The sequence below is a fragment of the Macrotis lagotis genome, chromosome 2, assembly GCF_037893015.1.
Source record: "Macrotis lagotis isolate mMagLag1 chromosome 2, bilby.v1.9.chrom.fasta, whole genome shotgun sequence".
NCBI lineage: Eukaryota > Metazoa > Chordata > Mammalia > Peramelemorphia > Peramelidae > Macrotis > Macrotis lagotis.
The window spans coordinates 114,642,102-114,663,631 of record NC_133659.1 but is presented as its reverse complement, the minus strand read 5'-3'; the positions used below and the strand labels follow the sequence as shown (position 1 = coordinate 114,663,631).

Here is a 21,530-nt window from a genome sequence, read left to right as displayed (position 1 = left end):
CCTAGTGGGAGAACATGACAGAAATTATTATAATAATATTTATAGCAGCCCTGTTAGTGGTGGCAAAGAATTGGAAATCAAGTAAATGTCCTTCAATTGGGGAATGGCTTAGCAAACTGTGGTCTATGTATGTCATGGAACACTATTGTTCTATTAGAAACCAGGAGGGATGGGAATTTCAGGGACGCCTGGAGGGATTTGCATGAACTGATGCTGAGTGAGGGGAGCAGAACCAGAAAAACACTGTATACCCTAACAGCAACATGGGGGTGATGTTCAACCTTGATGGACTTGCTCATTCCATCAGTGCAACAACCAGGGACAATTTGGGGCTGTCTGCAAAGGAGAGTGCCATCTGTATCCAGATAAAGAAACATGGAGTTTGAACAAAGTTCAAGGACTATTCCCTTTAATTTAGAAAAAAAAACCCAGATATCTTATCTGATCTTGTTACCTCTTAGACTTCTTGTCTCTTCCTTAAGGATATGATTTCTCTCTCCTCACACTCAATTTGGATCAATGTACAACATGGAAACAAAGTAAAGATTGACAGATTGCTTTCAGTGGGGGGGGGGGGGAAGTAAGAGTGGGGGAAAATTGTAAAACTCAATATCTTTAATAAAAGTAAATTAAAAAATAAAGAAACAATTATAATATACAGTATGAAGGTGACATGAGAGATTATATAATGCTACATTAATTCAGAAAATAAGCCATTAAATGACCTGGTCATTTGTCCTATTTCCTAATTATCAATTTTTTTTGTGTCAGTTTGTGGCCTAATAAAGTTGTAACAGATAGCAAGTTAGGACAAGTGGAGTAAATAAGAATGGGAGTAAGAGAGTAATGGGCCTCCAAAATCACTGATAAAAGAGCAATTTCTAACCCAATCATTTATCATCCTAGGAAATGTTTCTAGTTGGGAAACTTAGATGACAGTCAAATTTTATAATGCATAAATACAATTTATATTTCTGCTCTTAAGCAGAAAAAAACATAACTCATTAAAAACATTAAAAGCATTTAAACATTAAAAACTCATTAAAACATTTAAAAACAAATTCCAGGAAAATGGGGCTGGTCCCTTAAGACAGCCTAGGTCAGGAGAAACTGCCACAAAAAATGATGTGACCATATCAGAGAGTCAATTGTGAGTCCATCTAGTGCCTCATCAGTTGCTAAGCAACAATATCATTTTCCCCTTTAATTGCCACATCCCTTCAGTCCACAGGTCTTTTTATTTTTCTATCATAAGATTTCTTTCTGCCTAGCCATACCCGTCAAAAAAACCAAAACAAAAGAAAACTAAAACCCCCAAAACATCACTCAGCTGAGACTCACCTAATGCTTCTAAAGTCTAGGTAATGTACCATTTTATATTTCCAAAGATGTTTTTGTTTTTGGCCTACATCTGTATTATCTTCAATATGAAAACTCCTTCCATAAATACTGGTCTGTCTTCTGAGATCACATAGTTTTAGAGAGCTTGCCCCATACACTGAGAGGCTTAATGAAATTTACTCAGGTTTTCATAGATATATCCCAGGCCAGATTTGGATTTTGACCTTCCTGTCTCTCTCATTTAAAAAGAAATCTAAAATTTCTGAAACCAACTGCTTTGGGAAGAGGATATATCTGAATCATCATAGATATTAAGAATCAAATTTTGGGGTGGCTAGATATTAAGAATCAAGTTTTGGGGTGGTTAGGTGGCGCAGTGGATAAAGCACCAGCCCTGGAGTCAGGAGTATCTGGGTTCAAATCCGGTCTCAGGCACTTAATAATTCCTAGCTGTGTGGCCTTGGGCAAGCCACTTAACCCCATTTGCCTTGCAAAAAAAAACTCTAAAAAAAAAAAGAATCAAGTTTTGGGGTGGCTAGGTTGCACAGTGGATAGAGCACTGGCCCTGGAGTCAGGAGTACTTGAGTTCAAATCTGGCCTCAGACACTTAATAATTACCTAGCTCTGTGGCCTTGGGCAAGCCATGTAAGTCCATTTGCCTTGCAAAAAAAAATCTAAAAAAAAAATCAAGTTTTAATTCAGGTATGGACCCTAGAAAGTCAAATTAAAAAAGAAATCCCAGATTTTTCCCTCATTAATCACTACATCAGGAAGGATGAGCACTGAAAATAAAAGGGGATAGAAGTACAACTTTAGACTCAAATTTTTATTATAGCTCCTAAAAGTTGGAATGTAACTTCTTTTTTTCAAAGTAGTTTTCTACAGCACCATGGTGTCTTGGATTCCTTGAGGATTTAAAAAAATTCCATACTACTACTGTCTCAGTATTCATTATCAGTTGAGTTAAAAATCACTGTTTATTTACTATATATCTAGATGTTGAATTTATGTGTGAATATAACCTCTGGTCTCACATTACTCTTTGTGGCCCTAGAATCTGTCACTATTCCTGCTATATAGTGATTAATTTCAGACTAATTGAAAACCAAATTTTGGGCACACATTTTCTGTCAGTGAATTCTATTGGTTCTCCAAATCAGCTGAATGAACACATAGTATATGGCCAACTCAAGGAGGAAGATTTTGAATTGTAGTGGTTCTTTTGTTTTTTGATGGAGAAACTCGGGATTGCGAAAACAACAAAATACTACTTTTCCAAAATTACCCGAATTGATAAGAGATTTGTATTTCCTTCAAACATTAGAAAATAGCTTATGAGGCAGTTAGAACTACTTGGCAACTTTAAAATGATACCCTGGTATCATTTGCTCAGGATTTTCTTCTAAATTTTACCCTTGAAAAGATACTTGCCAAACTTGATTTTTAAGAAGTGCCTTTTTAATGGTAGATGACATTAGACTTGGCTCCCTCAAGAACAAAGTGTTCAAAATTAGGATCTCTGCTTTTATTGGAAACTTTAGACTGATTTCGTAAGTATGTACTGTGTAACTCAGTCACCTGGTATGTGTTGATTTCCTGTTGCATGTTCAGTACTGTTATAAGCTCCTAAGAAATTTGAAAATTGAAAGAAACAAAAGGGATGGTACCTTGACTTCAAGGATTTTACACATTAATTGAAAAAACAATAGAAATACAAAGTGATGCCAAACTGATCATAACCAGGATTTTAAATATTTGGTGAAAGCTGAAGACTGCAATAAAAGGATCTTTATGTTTTCCAATCTTTTGGCTTTTTAAAAAAATATTTTTATTTTTTCCCAATTGAATGTAAAAACAAATTTTTTGTCTTTTTTTTTTTAATTTTGAGTTCCAAATTCTCTTTCCCTCCCTTTTCTTCCTTCTCCGAGATGGTAAGCAATCTGATATAGATTATAATGTGCAATCACATAAAACATTTCCATATTAGTCATTTTGTGGAAGAAAACTGAACCTCCCTCCCCTCACTCCCCCCCCAAATAATGTGAAGAATAGTATACTTCAATCGGCATTCAGCTCCATTAGTTCTTTCTTTGGAGATGAGTACCTTGGGATTGTCTTGGATCAATGGTATTGCTGAGTTTAGCTAAGTCATTCATGATTGTTCATCATATAATAGTGCTGTTACTGGATACAATGTTCTATTTCTACTTCACTTTATTCTGTGTCAGTTTATATAAATCTTCCCAGGTTTTTCTGAAACCATTATGCTAATTAATTCTTATAGTACAGGGGTAGCTAGGTGGCAGTGGATTAGAGCACTGGCCTTAGAGTCAGAGGTACCTAAATTGAAATCTGGCCTCAGACACTTAATAATTACCTAATTGTGTTTCCTTGGGCAAGTCACTTAACTCCACTGCCTTGTTTAAAATAACATATCTTAGTTCTTATAGTACAATAGTATTCCATTACAATCATTCCCCAGTTGATAGGCATCCCCTCAATTTCCAATTCTTTGCCTCCACAAAAAAGCTGCCATAAATATTTTGGTACAAATAGGCCCTTTCCCCACCTTTAAAAAGATGAAGACCTACTATTGCTGGATCAAAGGGTGTGCAAAATTTTATTGTCCTTTGGACTTAGTGCCAAATTGCTCTCTAGAATGGTTGGATCAATTCATAACTCCACCAACAGTACATCAGTGTTCCAGTTTTTCCTACATTCCTTCTAATATTTATCATTTTCCTTTTCTGTTATATTCACTAATCTGATAGGTTTGAAATGGTACCTCAGAATTTTGTTTGAATTTGCATTTTTGTAAAAAAAGATTTAAAGCATTTTTTCTTATGACATAACTTTTGATTTCTTCATCTGAAAATTGGCTTGTTCATATCCTTTAATCATTTATCAATTGGGGAATGACTTCTATTTTTATAATTTGATTCATTATTCTATATAGTTGAGAAATGAAGTCTTTATCAGATATACTTGCTGTAAAAATTCCCCCCCCCCCAGTTTTCTGCTTTCCTTTTCATCTAGTTTTTCCTTCTTTTTTTTAATTCCCACCAGCATCTTGTTAATGCCTTAACATCCAATCAGAGGTCTTTTTTTAAGCTTAAAACTTAGTAAGACTTATCAAAAGGCAAATGTCTCTAGAAGGCATGATACTTTATGTTGTTCCTCTTTTATATCTTAGAATTAGTTTCATATACTTTCTTGCTGATATATTTGAAAGGAGGAAGAGGAAAAAAATATGAGGGTATTAGTTATTTGAAGGAAAAGGTCTAAGGTGAGAGAGAATGAAGAATGGAGAGTTTACAAGGCCAAAGACAACCTTTATTAAGCAACCCATATCACAAAATTACTAAGAGCATCCATTAATTGCCTTTGTGAGCCTATACTCTCAAACTAGTGGCTAAATATTACCAAATAGTACTTTCTAACCACTTACAATTACTATATAACAACTTTTAAATATGTTTTAAGCTCCAAGTAGATACTTGACTTAAAAAAATAAAAGGTCAATCATTTTATATATAGTCTAGCAGAATTTTTACCTGGATAGAGTAAATAACAAAAGATAAAACGGACCAATTAGATTACATGCAGTTGAAAACCGTTTTCCTTGAATAAGTCAATAGTGTTTAGGATAAGAAGGGAAGCTAAAAAAAATCTTTTCCTCAGATCTCTGATATGGGAAATCAAAGATATATAAGGAATTTGATACAAATATTTAAGACCAAGAGTCCTTCCAGTGAAATAAGTAGTCAAAAGAATTTAAACATTTTAAAATTTATTTTAGTTTTTAGTTTATATAATAAAACAAGCATTTCCATAAGATAGTATAATAAAAATAAAAAGACTGTTCATGAAACTGCAGATGTATAATTTGTTCTTTTAAAATGTATCATAAAGTTATCATGTAAATTTATTTTTCTCTTTTTTTTCTTCCCTCCTCTCCACCCTAGAGAGCCTACCATTAGACACAAATTGTTATTCACTCTGTATCACAACCTGACTTTCCCCACTGCAATTTCTATATGTCTTGTATCAGCATAAGAAATTAAATGGGAATTTGGCAGGAAGCTTTGTGGAAGTCACACAAAGACCTGTAGACAACACAGAGGCTATGACCAAAGACTTAAACCAATTTTATGACAGGGTAAACACCCTTAAAAGAAAAAAGAAAAAATTCAGACATCTCTGGTTTGAAAGGGAGACCAAAAAATTTTATGTGGATTTTCCAAATTGCAGAGGTGCCATGTTTCTAAACCACCACCCCTCCTACTCTTGGATGTGGCAGGGATAGCTGGATGTATATTTTCTTTCTTTTTTATTTATTTAAATATTTTATTTGAGTTTTACAATTTTGCCCCCAATCTTCCCTCCTCCCCCCCTGAAATCAATTTGCCAGTCTTTACATTGTTTCCATGGTATACATTAATCCAAATTGAATGTGATGAGAGAGAAATCATATCCTTAAGGAAGAAATATAAAGTATAAGAGATAGCAAAATCAGATACTAAGATATCAATTTTTTTTCTAAATTAAAGGCAATAGTCCTTGGTCTTGGTTCAAACTCCACATTTATTTCTCTGGATACAGATGGTTTTCTCCATTGCAGACAGCCCCAAATTGCCCCTGATTGTTGCACTGATGAAATGAGCAAGTCCATCAAGGTTGATCATCACCCCCATGTTGCTGTTAGGATGTACAGTGTTTTTCTGGTTCTTCTCATCTCGCTCAGTACTGGAGGTGTAGTTTCAAAAGAATTGTTAACTATTAACAATCACAAGAAAAATTGTTATATTTTAAAGGTGAAATGAAGTAAATATTTATACAATTACTATTAAATTGGACCTTTATAAAATAGAAAATGCAAAACAATTACTCAAGTTGAATCACATTGAAATTTTTTCTTTGAACTTTTATACTCTGTGTCTAGGTAACTTTTATCCTGAGATTGGCTGAAGCAACTTAAATTTCAAATCTAAAGAAGGTTAAAAATCTAAGAAGGTATAAATATTTTAGTTATGAAATTGAAAGCAGAATTGTGATAATTTGCTTATCACTTTGTGATAATTTGCCTGTCACTTTGTCCTATATGGTGGCTGTTGCATTTTAGATTTCTTATTTTTTCCTTTTCATTATCTCCTGATTTTATAGAGCGAAAAGCATCAAAGCAAGTTCTCTTAAGCCATGCTTTTAGCTCTATGCTCTTCAACACTACCCTCAGTCCAGTCACAGGACAGAGGAAAAGGCCATGGCAATAGAATTCAAGGGGGAAGAGTACTCTGGGGACAGGACTTTGACAGGATTCCCCCCCCCCCAAGTTCCTGCTTTTTGAAGAACATCTTTCTCCCCCCAAAAACTATTGAGACAGACACTGCTGTTTTTTTGGTTATATTCAACTTTCAGATTCTATTTAGGATTTTCTTAGCAAAGCTACTAGTGTAATTTGCCATTTTTCTTCTCCAGCTCATCTTACAGATAAGGAAACCAAGGCAAATATGGTTAAGCGACTTGCCAGTGTCACCCAGCTAATAAGTATCTGAGGGCAGATTTGAACTCAGGAAGATGGGGCCAGTACTCTATCCACTGTACCACCTAGCTGATGGAGAATTGACATTATACAAATATACTTTTTAAAGGGAAGAATGGCAACAGGAATGCCTGCTTCCTTGTGAATACTTCTTTTTCCATTGTTTGCTTTGAAACTGGCATTTTATAACCTCATAGAATATCATTCTCTCACCACAGGTCTCAGACCTAAATTGGTCCTTTGGAAAACCCACAACCTTAAATACAATGTCTAAAGCATCTAATATTGATATGGCCAAGAAAATCCTGGAGATGAATGAACAACGAGAATCTTGGTGCATGGTGGAAGCTAGGAATAATGTGGCCTGGATGAGACCTCAGAAGAGACATTATGTACAGAATCAACATAAGTCCACTGGAGAAATTCAGACTACTAATCAGGACACTGGAAGGAACTCTTGGACAGATCTGTCCTCCTCTGTTCACATTCAGAGGAGACATTTCCCACTGAAAAGTAAGTAATTGTAAATGGATTCTCAAAGATAGTTGAAAGATTTACAGCAGAGATAATTGGGTAACAATGTTAAAAAAGATCTGCATATGTAAGAGATGGAGAGAATATCTACATATGAAAGGAGATATAGGTTAGATTGGGTAACTATTATTATATTAATATATTATAATATATTATTATATTATTATTTCCCTATTTTAAATTTCTAATTTTGGGGGCAGCTAGGTGGCACAGTGGATAAAGCACTGGCCCTGGAGTCAGGAGTACCTGGTTCAAATTTGGTCTCAGACACTTAATAATTACCTAGCTGTGTGGCCTTGGGCAAGCCACTTAACCCCATTTGCCTTGCAAAAATCCAAAAAAAAATTCTAATTATTGCAGGATATTGTGGAACTTGCAAGGACATATGAGAGATTATCTACTAGTCTCTGTAACAAACACTCCTGAAAAATGATTTTACAGCTTCTACTTGGAGACAGCTCAATGGTAGAAAATTCACTGCTGTCTAAGCAATCCATTTTAATGGGACCAATTTTTTAGTTTCTTCTATATTAAGTCAAAATATCTGTGATTTCTAACCACTTTATCTTCATTCTTCCACATTGGGTCATAAGATCATAGAGTTGGAAATTACACCAGAGACCATTTACTCCCACCTGCTCTGTTGTAGAAACTGAGACCTGGAAAGGTGAAGCAACCACTTGTTCCTAAAGTTGTCCCACAGGTAGTAATCAAGTAACAGAGGCAGAATTTATTAACTTTTTATTTAAGCAATGGGATTAAGAGTGACTTGCCTGTGTTAGAGCACAGCTAGGCAATTAAGTGTCTGAGGCCAGATTTAACTCCAGTCCTCCTGACTCCAGGGCTGGTGCTCTAACACAGGCAGAATTTAAGTGAAAGTACAATTTTCTTAGACTCCAGGACAGCTCTATAAATATTTGAATGTATGAGACACCTCTCTGTGTTGCATCCCCAACAGATAGTTATCACCCTCTGACTCAAGAATGTGAATCTCTCATTCTATACTCCTAAAACTCTAGCTATAAGCCCCATTTGTGAGTCTCCTTTTAAGTCAGCTAGTAAACACAATGAGCTCAAAGTAGAAATATTTTATTAAGATGATATAGTTAGTAACATTAGCCACAAACTATATCCCTTGCTCATGGGGCATAATCTTCCACCAAAACCACGTTCATGAGGAAAGTGGATACATCTTCTCAGAAGCTGGGTTGTTCTTAACTGTTGACTTCTGACCAAATTGATTGTAGTGCCAGCAGAGTTCCAGTTGAATCAAGTGACTTTAAACTTTGTGTTCATTCCCATTCCCTATCAAGTGACTTTACATTTTGTTAAAATAGATATGTATTCAATAGGCACATCTTTCATATTTGGTTTAACACCTCATTATCTTCCCCTTAGTTGATTATATCCTTGGTTGGGGACAAGTGTTGAAAAACCAACTACCCATGTAAAATTAGAAAGTTGGACTAAATGACCTTTAGTGTTCCTTTTACTGCTAAGTTTCTATGACTGTGTAATTTTTTTCTTGATTACATGCAATATTACATGGGAGAAAAGCATTGGGTTTGGAATCAAAGGATCTAGGTTCAAATTCTTACCTCAGTTACTGATACTAGAACAAGTTGCTTGAACTCTGTTGACTCATTGATAAAATGAAGAGCTTGGATGAGGTGATCTCTAAGGTACTTTCTACTTCTAAATATTATTTATCTACCTCTGCCAACTTCTCAGATTATCTCATTTCTAGGCTGAATTTCTTTCTGAAGAGAGAGTTTAAATCCAGTCTGCCTACTAATGGGAGTCTCCTTGATCAAGTTCTAAAAAAAACTTTTCAGTTCACAAGTCATATAATCAGGGGAAAAAATACCCCATTATGTAAATACTGCCCACTGTTTCCTGCTTTTCTTAAGCCCCCTGCCCCCAAGCCAAAATCAATGTTCTTGCTTTTGATAAGATGCCAATGAGATGAGCTGATTGTTGGACTTTTACTAAACAACACCTGCATATGGTTAATCCATGACAGAAAGGAGTAACATTGAAAACATTAAAAAAAAGTATTCAGAGGCAAACATTCAGAAGTCCATATACCTGTTCAAACACTTTTCTTTTTACCTTGTTCTGTATTTGAAGTTGAACATGAGAACAGCATCAAAGAAGTATACTATAGTGGAAAACAAGGTCTTAACAGTCAGAAAGACCTAGATTTCAGTTCATTCTTCAGATATTTGCTATCTGTCAAAAAGTAAGCACTTAAATGCTTATTAGGAGACAGGTTGGGTTTAACTAATCTTCCTCTGTGAATACAAAAAAAGATAAAATGTAATTTCCACTCAAGGATATTATTATAGTTTAATGGGGTTAAATAATATGCAAACAGCTATGTTCAAAGAAAATACATAAGATTAAATTGGAGATAATAACAAAGAAGGCTTCTTTCAGATGAGATTTTAAGACTTGAAGGAAGCCAGAGAAGATAGGAGGCAGAAATGAGGACTGATTGAGAGGAAACATGACCAAATTGAGGAAGACATATGACAGTGGATCACAGAGTTAAATGGATGAGGTTTAAAAAGAGTAAGAAGACTGGGGCAGTTAGAAGGACAAAGTTACAAAAAGGCTTTAAAAGTCAGGAAAGAATTTTATATTGATCCTGGAAGCAATAGAGAGCCAATAGTATTGAGTAGAGGGGATGGCTTAGTTAAACTTTTGCTTTAGAAATGATCAGACAGGTGGAAAGAGAAATAGAGAGAGTAGTACCTCAAAAAGCTAGAGAGGGGAGTTTAAGAAGAGGGTGATTGACAGTGTCAGAAAATCCTCAAGGAGAGGACAAGAAAAATAAATAGTGATCAATTAGGACATAGAAGCTGTAGTATTATAGTATTAAAAGATTAAACTGAGTCCTCTTTTGTAACCAAAAGAGTTTGTACAGTAAACTTAGGAGTGTATTTAGATCAAATAAAATAGGATATTATAGATTTTATTCAGGTACATATTTACTCATATAGATCTTCATATATATATATATATATATATATATATATATATCCATTATAGTCATCATATATGTTCTTGTAAGTCACTTAAAAACTCATTTTTTTTTATCTTGCTAGGTCATGCCATATTTGGATAAAGACCATCACCAAATATACCTTTCGTTTTGAATGTTTGACATGTTTGAAAATAAAAATACACTGGGGTGTATCCATTTAATTTTAGTATTATGACTTTAATTTTCCTCAGCTTTCTTAATCCTATTTAAATTATTCAATATAATCTTGGAAATAAAGCAATTAAATTACAAGTTATACCACCAAAAATTTCAACATGGTAGATACTATATTTTTATTTTCACTCTGTTTTCAGATGAAAATTTCATGGAGGGGCAGCTAGATGGCACAGTGCATAGAGCACCGGCCCTGGAGTCAGGAGTACCTGAGTTCAAATCTGGACTCATACACTTAATAATTACCTAGCTGTGTGGCCTTGGGCAAGCCACTTATAAGCCCATTTGCCTTGCAAAAACCTAAAAAAAAAAGTTCCATGGAGAAGAGAGGACAAAGATGTGTGTTCAGCCCTGAACTAAGTACTAGGGGGATACAATTAATAAAAATAGTTCCCACCCCTAAGGAATTTACAATCTAGAGAGAGAACTCACAAAAAGAGAGAAAAGTGGAGAAGATTAAGAAAAGAAGAATTTCCTAAGTTCTGTTTGAATTGGCATGTTGGGTTTTACTCTCAGATAACATGGTAAAGACAGTTAATAGAAAACTTTCTTCTAAGAATCTAGTAGTCTACTCTTTCCCACAAGTAAACACAGCATCCTTGGGAGTAGCCTTAAATTTAGACAATCATAGCAGTGAAGCACAGGAAGAAGAAATGTGTGAAAAGGGTCTAACTCATCACCAGCTCTGGAAGTCATCCTCTCTATGTAGAGACCTCATGAAGAACCATCATCATTTTTCTTTCTTCATTCTTGAAGACCAAAGATATGAACATGATGTCTTGGTTTGTACATAAATTAGATTTGAGTGAGGCAGACCATCCACTCCAAAGCCATTGGGGTCCAGTAGCAAGACAAAAGTGAAGATAACTGATGATAATCCAGAATGCTGGGAGATGTTTAGTACTCTCCCCACATGCCCTCCAAACAGAGAACACTGAAGGAAGGCTTGAGTTAGCAGCATAGTGGTGAGTTCAGAAATGATGACTTTATCCTGGGAGGGGCATCAGGTTTCTGGAATAGAAACCAGGTAGGGCAGTGATATAAAGTAGAATTTAGTGCCCTAAAACAATTCTAAATTACTTTAGTTCACATTTGAGCTAAACATTTTAGAAGTATGTTGTAATGGAAAGAATACTAGACTTGTAGTCAGGGGAAATGAGTTTAAATCTCCTCTGCTTGCTTTGTGAACATGGGCAAATCACTTAGCCTGAGCCTCAGTTTTCTTCTTCTTATAAAATAGGGTCAATAAGAGCAGGCATGAGTGAATTGAGTGACAAGCCTGGAGACAGGAAGACTGATTTTACTGAGTTCAGTTCTGACTTCAGACACTGTGTAACCTTGGGCAAAAAGTCAATTTGCTCTGTTTGCCACATCAGCCAGGAAAACCCCAAATGAGGTCAAGAAGAATCAAGACTACAATTCATTTGTTTGGAATCCTAGGAAATTTCAGTTGGAAACCTCAAATGAGGAAAGACCTAGGGTCCAAAAGTACATGTGAAAAGTGCTTCTAAGGGATGGCTTGGTGGTGCAGTGGATAAAGCACCCGCCCTGGAGTCAGGAGTACCTGGGTTCAAATCCGGTCTCAGACACTTAATAATTACCTAGCTGTGTGGCTTTGGGCAAGCTACTTAACCCCATTTGCCTTGCAAAAACCTAAAAAAAAGTTCTTCTAAGTTATTACTGACTACTAACACAACCCCTTAAATAGTCTCCATGTCAAAATTCTACGAGTAGATGTTATTAAAAGGGCTGATTTGGGATTAATAGGTTTAAAATATTGAACTAGAATCTTTATACTTTATCACTTTCCACCCCCACAACTATTGGTAGCCTTTGGGAAATATTTTTAAAGTTCAAGCCACTCTTCTGATTGCAGTCCCTTAAATGGGTAAGGAGTACCCAATCTATATCCAAAAGCTTTATTTACTCTTCCTACCAAATACTTGTTTACCCAAAAACTTTATATTAATGGATAAAATCATTTATCTATTTTGTCTAATGAAGTCAATATAAAAACCAATAGAAAACAAATTGGAGAAATTATACAGATTAGAATAAACAGAGACTGAATGAATTCTCCTCTGGGGAGAGCTGATAAGATATGTCAGGCCAACCAAGAGTGAGAGAGTCCCTTATTTCAACCAAAAGCAATTCTCTCAAAGATTAATAGGCAAACCTAAACTGAGTATTCTCAAGGCACAAGTTTCTCTGTATGTTGGGTTCTTCCTGGAGTCACACTCTTCTTCCAGTAACTTCTCCTTGTAGACAAGCTGAACCTTTGAGTGTCTTTTGTGAAAGGCAGAAGTGAGAGAAGACATTTCTCCTTTCCTAAAACCTCACAGACTCCAGCCTTCATGTAGGCACTGACTTGTAGTCATTCTATCAATAAGAATTTTATGCAAATACCTAAACTTGAGGCCTGGAGTACATTCACAATATTACATGTTGCTTCCCTTAGAATCTCTAGTTTTTTCAAATAAGTCTTTTTTAAAACTCCTTTATCCTGATCTACCTTATATGAACCTCAATTTGTCAATGTACTTCCTAAAATATAGTTTCCAGAACTGAACACAATACTGCAAGTGGGGTTTGACCAAGACAATATGATTGATGATCAACCCCTTCATTCTGGATATCTCTCCAATCTAAAACCAGTTTTTTTGGCTGCCAAATCAAACTATTGAATCATACTGAGCTTGCTGATAGTTGAAGTAATCTAAAATTGGAATCAATCAATCTGAAAACCTTTACTACTAATAGGCTAACAAGAGAAAGTCAATGCAACCAGAATTGCCAAAAATCTGTACAATGTTTTTTAACTCCAAACACCATTAGGGGGATGTAAGGAATGTGAGATGTGGGTATTTGGTTACCAAAGAATGTAAGGGGGAGATTGTTCACATTACAAAGACTAGGGCCTGTCTGTGGCTGTTGGAGCCTACATGCAGGTATGTCAGTGTAAGACAAAAGAGATGATCCTGACCAATCATCGAGCTGAGTCTGAGTGAGGTCTCCTCACTTCGCATTAAGCCTCCTTATTCAGGGGAAGGTCAAAAACTTGCTTCAACTAGTCAGGGGTTGACCTAGGGTCTGTGTCCTTGTCCTTGTTCTTTGTGCCTACTCAATGAAGTTCGTACATATTGCTGTACACTCCCCTCTGTAATGACCAGGGTGGGGAAAAGACATATATTTAGATTGTAACCCTGACCAAATGATTGGCACGAAGGGGAGGAACAAGTCTTTCAAACTGCATATAAGACTATGCATTGTCATTATTCACTGCCTTTCCCACTAGCAGTGAAGATACTTTGCAAAGCTGTTGATTAATAAAAGCTATTTCAATCACTCTGGATTAAGTATAATTATGAGCCATTGATAAGGGGAATTTCTTGTATTAAAGAATATGCATCTTTCTCTTTATTAACAGCCATGATCACCCTAGTCCAGGTCTTCATCCCTTGGCTGAACTTTTATAATTTTTATATAATTATATATAATATATACTACTTAATACAAAATCTATCCAATAATATACCTGGACTCTTTTAATCTAATTGGTCTATGTACTTCTAGCCATTCTGCTTACCATCCACCCAAAGTCTAGCTGCCATAATAACTTTCCAATAGCATATATCTAACCATATTCACTTTCCTGCTCAAAAATCTTCAAAGAATCATTGAATAAAAAATTTAGAGTTGAAAGGACCCTTAAAGACCACCAAGTATAGCTCAAGTTATATATGAGGAAACAGATGCCAAGGATAAAATGCAAATAGAAATTCTTCAGCCTGGCTCCAAACTAGTTTTCTAAACTTATTTCACACTCTTTTCCTTTAGCTTAACATCTCAAAGTAGATTCCTATATGTTCCACTTCCTATTTTCCTAGTACTAAAATAAGCAAAAAGGAGAAGATACTTAAAATTAGAAGAGAATAGATAAATTGGAAACCAAATTATCCCAAGCTTAAAATATCTGTTTATCTGGATACTGGAGATTAACTCAGTTGCTATCTACTGGAAGCTTTCCTTTGTCCCTTCAGTTTTCATTCTTTTTACTCTCTAAAATTGCCTTTTATTTACATCTCTGGGTACTCTTAGTGCTGTTTTCCTCCCAGAATGTAAATTCCTTGATAGCATGGACTGTTTTGTTTCTTTTTTTTTTTTTAACTTTGTATCCACTGAGTTTAGGATCTTGTACATGATGTATGCTAAATAAATGCTTTTTGAAGTTGAATTGAATGGAATGGTAAATGAAGTATACAGGATTGAAATAGAATCAAAAGCATCAAGGAAATTCATCATGGCTCCAAGTTTATTTATGCTCCATGGAACATTCGCATTTTGTAAGTGATTTTAGAGGAGTATCTCATTTTTCTTTACTCTTTGCCCTAAATACTTAATAGAGAACAATGAACATTGTCAGTTAAAAATATTACTTTTCAACTCATCAAATTCAAGGACTTGGGATGAATAAGGTGACTATTCTAGGGTTTCTAAGAGTCAGCCAATATTATTTCCTGTTCACTGAATGCTGAATACTCTGATGGGTATCCCAAAGAAGTAACAAAGGAATAAAACATGATTATCCTCTCAGAGACTTTGCACATGGAATCTCTTGGTTAAGCTCACTTTGAAAAATTTTCTTTCAACATTTGCTTAAGATATTTCAACCATGATGATGAGGAGGGAGACTGGATATACACATCCACCAAAAAGACAAAATACACAAAGTATAAGTCCCAAAGGGCTAATTCAAATTCTATAGAGGAAATGAACCTTAAGTGCTAAGAAGAAAATGGAGAGAACAGAATAAATGAAACTAGATAAGGTTTTTTATTTCACCGTGAGGGTGACTTTAGTAATTCATTTTCATGATCCTGATATCCCCCCAACCTTTTTTTTTAGGTTTTTGCAAGGCAATGGGATTAAGTGACTTGCCTAAGGCCATACAGCTAGGTAATTATTAAGTGTCTGAGGTCGCATTTGAACTCAGGTACTCCTGACTCCAGGGCCAGTACTCTATCCGCTGTGCCACCTAGCTGCCCCAATCTTTTTTAAAAATTGTTATCTTTAGTTTTTATTTTATTTAGCATACACACACACACACACACACACACACACACACACACACACATCCTTTCTTCTTCCGGCCCATAATTATAAAAAACTTAGTCTGGAGTGATTAAATAGCTTTTATTAACTTTCCTGCAGGAAAGGGCAATCTCCCCTAGTGGGGAAAAAACTCCGAATTGTGATGATTGTCTTATATACAATTTGAGAGGCTTTCTCCTCCCTTGAGTCAGCTATTGGTCTGAATCATCAGGGGTACAATCTAATTGATATACCCACCCCATACCACTCTTTAATGTTTTCTCTGCCCTGGTCATACAACACATATTATATTGATGAGCCTCAATCATCACAGGGGGAAGTATATAGTAACATGCATGGACCTCATTGAGCAAGAGCACTTGCAGGAGTCAGAGAACCTAGGTCAACCCAGGACTAGTTGGAACAGGTCTCTGATTCTAGGTCTGGCATCTTTAGGTCAGGTTGGAAGACCTCTCCCAGTTTAGTGATTGGTTGGGATCAATTCCTTTATCTCCCCTTTTGTCTTAATCACATTCCTACACCTAGACTTTGTGCCTTTCAGCCTAATCATTAGCCATAGACAAACCACAGTGTTTGTAATATATATATATTATATATATATACATATATATATATATATATTATATATTAAACTGTTACATCCTGTGGAAACCAAACACCTAAGCATTCCTCACAAAAAAGTAGAAGAAAAAAAGCATTTTGGGAAAACTAACCAATGTATCAACTAAATCCAAGTGTTTACACAGTCTTCCACTTCTTCTGATAAAAGAAGGAAGAATGTTTTCATAGCTCTTCAGGGATAAGCTTTAATTTGGGGAAAAAACCCAAAATTCTCCAGAACTTATAATGATTAAAATTCATGATTCCAGGACTAAGTCAGAAACCAGCCAAGAGGAATGAAAGGACAATATCTTTTCTCTCCTGGGCATTTCAAGAAAATATCTTCTCAAACAGAAAGAACTTTTAAAAAAATCTGCCTTAGAATAAACACTTTTGATTTGTTAATTGTACAAATTTGTTAGAAAGTCTCATTTACTTTCTCCACCTTATCCTACTGCGGTATAGACAAGAATTAACAAACCCCAAAAATATAAGCAACTAGCCCCCTACAAGTTCCATCAACAAAAGATTACTAAGTATCAGGTATAACTGGGAAACAACAAAGTTTCAATCATTGTAAATAATGGTGATTTTTGCAATATTCAGAGACTTTTCCCTTCTCAAACTAATAGCTGAGTGGTATATTAGATGATATTTGCTCTATCTGAACCTCCAATTTTCTCTCCTTAAAATGAGGATAATAATAGCTATTACCTCCTACAGTCTTGATGAATATTGAATGAATTAACAAATGTTAAAGGACTTTGCAAACCTTGATGTATTATATAAATGCTAGCTGACTATTATTAAGAATAAACTTTTAAATTCCTACCAATAGTACTTACATAAGTTTTTGAGAAAAAGTTTGACCTACATGGACATCCTTGGTCATAACATCCATCAATTAGCTTTATAAAATTATTCAACTTTAGACGTCATTAAGGACTTTTTTTTTTTAATTCTGGGAAGATCACACTATCATAGAGATAGAAGCCATATAGACAAATCCCATCATTGTACACTGGGAAGATAAGTTTAGATGTTTTCTTGGAGCAAGGGAGATAATTAGGAAACCTTTTATCATTTTCCTCTTGCTTAATAACCTGACAGCATTTTATTTTTCTTGTGAAGTTTGATTTTCATTTTTATCTATTGTTTTTAGAACTTAGCTGTCTTGAGTAATATTCCTTATCATGGATGTTCTTTTACAATAGTGCTTGTAAAGCAGTCTTGTAAGCTTTCTTCCACAAAAGATCAGAATTGCTTTACAATAGCAAGTTTCCAGAATGGTAGATCTAGAAACAGAGGAGAACTGAGAGATTGTCTAATCTAGTCCAAACTTGGAGAGAAGTGATTTTACAATATCATACAGGTAAGAAGTAGCAGAGAGACAAGATTTAAGCCCAAATCCATTGAGTTTCTTCAACTGTAGAGACTGAAAGACCAGGCAAGATGGGGGTGCAGGAGGAGTCAGTATAGCTTCCTGATAACTACTCCTCATAGTAAAGAACTCAGAAGAGGACTAAACCAAAGAAGAATCGAGAAATCTAAGGGAAAAAAACCACAGTTATCTAAGTATTTAGCACAAGACCTTAGATTCAACTCATAGGTAAATGACCATGGCAGAAACCATAGAAAAGACATGGATTGGGACTGCAGGAGTAAGCTCAAGTCTCAGCACTCTTGCTCTGAGAAGAGTGCTGAGACTTGAGCTTACTCCTGCAGTCTCAGCCTTGGAGAATAGGGACACTGTAGCTCTGTTCCCAGATTGGGACAGTGGAGCACTGTCTCTCTGACCCAGGAGAGAAGGTTCTGAAGTCAGAACCAAGGGAAAAAACTGGACTTCATTGCTATTGCTCTGACTCCAGAGAGAGAGAACTTCAGATAGAAAGTGGGCCCAGATCAGGGCTTCAGTACTGTAATTTTGTCCCTGAGAGGAAAGAAGAGAAGTTAAAAGGCAAAGAGTATGGGGTAAACAACTATCTATTGTAGCACTACTGGCAAGTCTGTGGCTGTATTTCCTAGATCCACACCAAATTGTGGAGCCTGGTAAACCCAGGAAGGCTCAATTATGTCATGCCCTTGATTAGACTGTGGATCCATCTGCTGAAGGTTTGCAAGTCCCTGGCCCACATCACTCCTATGATCAATGAAGCATTCAGGCAATACCCAGAAAACATAGTGGTAGATGCCAGCTAAAATAAGCCAGGACCATAGAAGGGTATAATACCCTTTTGGAAGGTATGCCAAGCCTGCCCCCTCCTATAAAGTCCTAATCTATGAGTAAAGGCTGAAAGAATTAGTAACCAAAAAAGAAATGTACCTAGAAGGGAAGAATAGTTGCAAAATACCTCAAAGTAAAACATAATATGACTATAAAATCATTTAGAATTTCTGGAAATAATGGAGCAAAATTTTTTAAAGAGTTAAAACGATCATCTAAATGAATAAGAGTGAAAAAGGAAAGAATTGAAAAAAAATGAGAGCTCAGAGATTTAACAGCTTAGCCTAAGAAACACAAAATCTTGCCTAAGTAAAAGACTTGGACAATAAAAATGCCAATAAAAATGCTTATAGCTCCATGAGACAATATTAAAGAGCCTGAAAAATGAAAAAAAAGTAATTATAAAGGTGTATGTTTGTTTATGTGTGTATATATACATACAAGTCAAAGAAAGCTAATTTAAGAATCAGTGGACTACTAAAAGCCATTAATCCCACCCCAGCCCCAAATCTCAAGCATATTAAATGAAAAGTGCAAAGTAAAAATAGAAAGAACCAACTTATCACCTTTTAAAAGAAACCACAAAATGATGATTTCCTGGAATGTTGTAGATGAAGTCCAGAGATTATGCATCAAACAAAAAAAATTCTTTAAGCAGGTAAAAGAATGAATTCAAGTATATTAAGGTTGCACAGCCAGAATGACACAAGATTTTGCTGCTGAACCACAGTAAAGGAGCAGAGAATATGAAATAAAACACTCTAAAAGATATAGCCCTGCAACCAAGAATAATTCACCCAGAAAAAAAAGAGTATCTTTATGGTTTTAAAAAACCTTAATGAAAAAGATTTCAAAGTAATAATAATGAAAACACTAGAACTGGTTAGAAATCTTGAAATGCAAAAATGAGTCTAGAGAGACATAAGGTAAATACAAGTGAGAAATTGAAATTTTATAAGGATGAAGTGTTTACATTCTAATGGTTGGAGAGATAACACAAATATCTCTTCTGAACCCTAAGGACATAAGGCATTATAGAGGTATTCAAATAAAACAGAGGACCTAGGTATTGTTATAGTATTTTGATGATTTAAAAGAAGGAAAGTGGGGTGGGGAGGGAAGGATATGCTAATGGAAAAATGGGAAGGAAAGATGAGGAGCTTAATATCTTAGACAAGTTGTACAAGAAGTCTTTATCTAAATGATAAAGGGATAGAGAGAGAAAGTATCCCTTGAATCTCATTGTCATTTGAATTGGTCAAAGAGAATAAAAAAACAAACACATAAAGACTTTGATATAGAAATACAACCAACTCAAGAGGAAAATAAGGGAAGAAGAGAGAGAGGAGAAATTGGTAAAGATGTCAAATAGTGTTGAGTGGAATATTCCCTCTTAAGAGTTAACATTCCTAGTGAAGTCCTCTCAGGGTTAAAAATCATTAAAACAAAGACAGACTATTACTCTTAGGCTATTCTTAGAAGAGGGAGAGAGACTTTGCATTCCCAGTCAGACACCCTCCCAATTCAACTAGGGAGTGAAATAGTGGACTATTTCCAGAAAGGCCTTGCATGGATTCTGTTAGGGAGGGAAATGGTGGAATATTTCCAGAGAAGAGACCTTGCAGTCTTAGTTAGCCACCTGTTTAATAATAGACTGTGAGAACAGTAGCCTGCCTTCTCTTGTTTGATAAGTGCTAAACTAAGAAGACCTTGCATACTTAGACATTAATTCATTTAACAAGTCATTAGAAATCTTCTTCTGATACCTTTTATTCTTCTCTTTGTTGCTGAGTAGACTTTTCAAATAAAGATTGTAACTCTGAAAACCTTAACCAATCAGGTTGGAAGAGAGGGGACTAGGGAGGGGAAAATCATGCTAGGCCTTATAATCTTGCTTGACTGTCACCTGGGGCAGCTCCTTGATATTCACTACCTTTGTGAGATTTGGAGTATGCCTTTTCTTTTTTCTTTCTTTTTTTTTACTTTCATTTTTTTCTTTTATTTGAGTCTTGTTTTTGTCAATTTCATATTTTCTTATTTATTTATTTATTTTTGTGCAAATGATTTTTTATGCATTACTAAAATATTCTTGTTTAAGAGTAAACAAGATACCCCTCCCCCCAAAATATAGACTCGCATGAGCAATAAAGTAAAGGAAAGAGAAAAAATTAATAATAATAATAATAATAATAATAATAAGGGTAGCCAGGTGGTACAGTAGATGGAGCACCGGCCCTGGAGCCAGGAGAACCTGAGCCCAAATCCGGCCCCAGACATCCAACAATCACCCAGCTGTGTGACCCTGGGCAAGCTACTCCAACCCCATTGCCCTGAAAAAACCAAAAAAATCCCAAAATAAAATAATAATAATAATAATAATAATAATAATAATAATAATAACAGTAGGGGCAGCCAGGTGGCACAGTGGACAGAGTACCGGCCCTGTAGCCAGGAGCACCCGGGTCCAAATCCAGCCTAAGACACTCAACAATTACCCAGCTGTGTGGCCCAGGCAAGCCACCCAACCCCATTTGCCCTGCAACACCCCCCAAATAATAACAATAAATTAAAAAAAAATAATAATAATAAATGTATATGCCCTTTCTTTGAGAAAAAATCAAAATAAGCTTTCCTTTTTGCTCAGAGGAGTCTCTATATTTTTTTAAATGGATTTTTATCCCACAATGTCAGTGGTCAATATTGGAAAGGGTTGTGGAATGAAACTAATACATTGTTTCTGGCTCTGGGAGACAGTAGAGAATAGAAGGGCTAGGAATGCTTTTGGTACATGGTGCTTGGGGTTATGAAGAGTGGGACTCAACTGAATGACTGAACCACTAAAACAAAACTCTGAAATATGAAAGAAGTATTTTCAAATTCATAAGCCACTTCTCAGAAAACATGGACAGACAGTTCTCAAGGGAATAGTTTTGGGTATTGAAGTACTTGATCCATAG

The 21,530-nt window shown here is 35.5% G+C and overlaps 1 protein-coding gene across 1 annotated transcript; it reads left to right on the top strand.

Moving 5' to 3' along the window:
- The first annotated feature begins 1,224 nt into the window (after positions 1-1,224).
- On the top strand, positions 1,225-10,624 carry SPATA45 (spermatogenesis associated 45). The gene is made up of 3 exons (XM_074222628.1): positions 1,225-1,361; positions 7,099-7,393; positions 10,525-10,624. Exons 2-3 carry the CDS (start codon positions 7,147-7,149, stop codon positions 10,542-10,544), a joined length of 267 nt encoding a protein of 88 aa, XP_074078729.1. The 5' UTR covers positions 1,225-1,361; positions 7,099-7,146; the 3' UTR covers positions 10,545-10,624.
- Positions 10,625-21,530: the final 10,906 nt, after the last annotated feature.

Bases quoted from the DNA above. Each gene is read 5' to 3' on its own strand.
- SPATA45 (XM_074222628.1), top strand. From the start codon at position 7,147: ATGTCTAAAGCATCTAATATTGATATGGCCAAGAAAATCCTGGAGATG. The intron at 7,394-10,524 runs GTAAGTAATTGT...TTATCTTGCTAG, and splicing joins GAGACATTTCCCACTGAAAA to GTCATGCCATATTTGGATAA.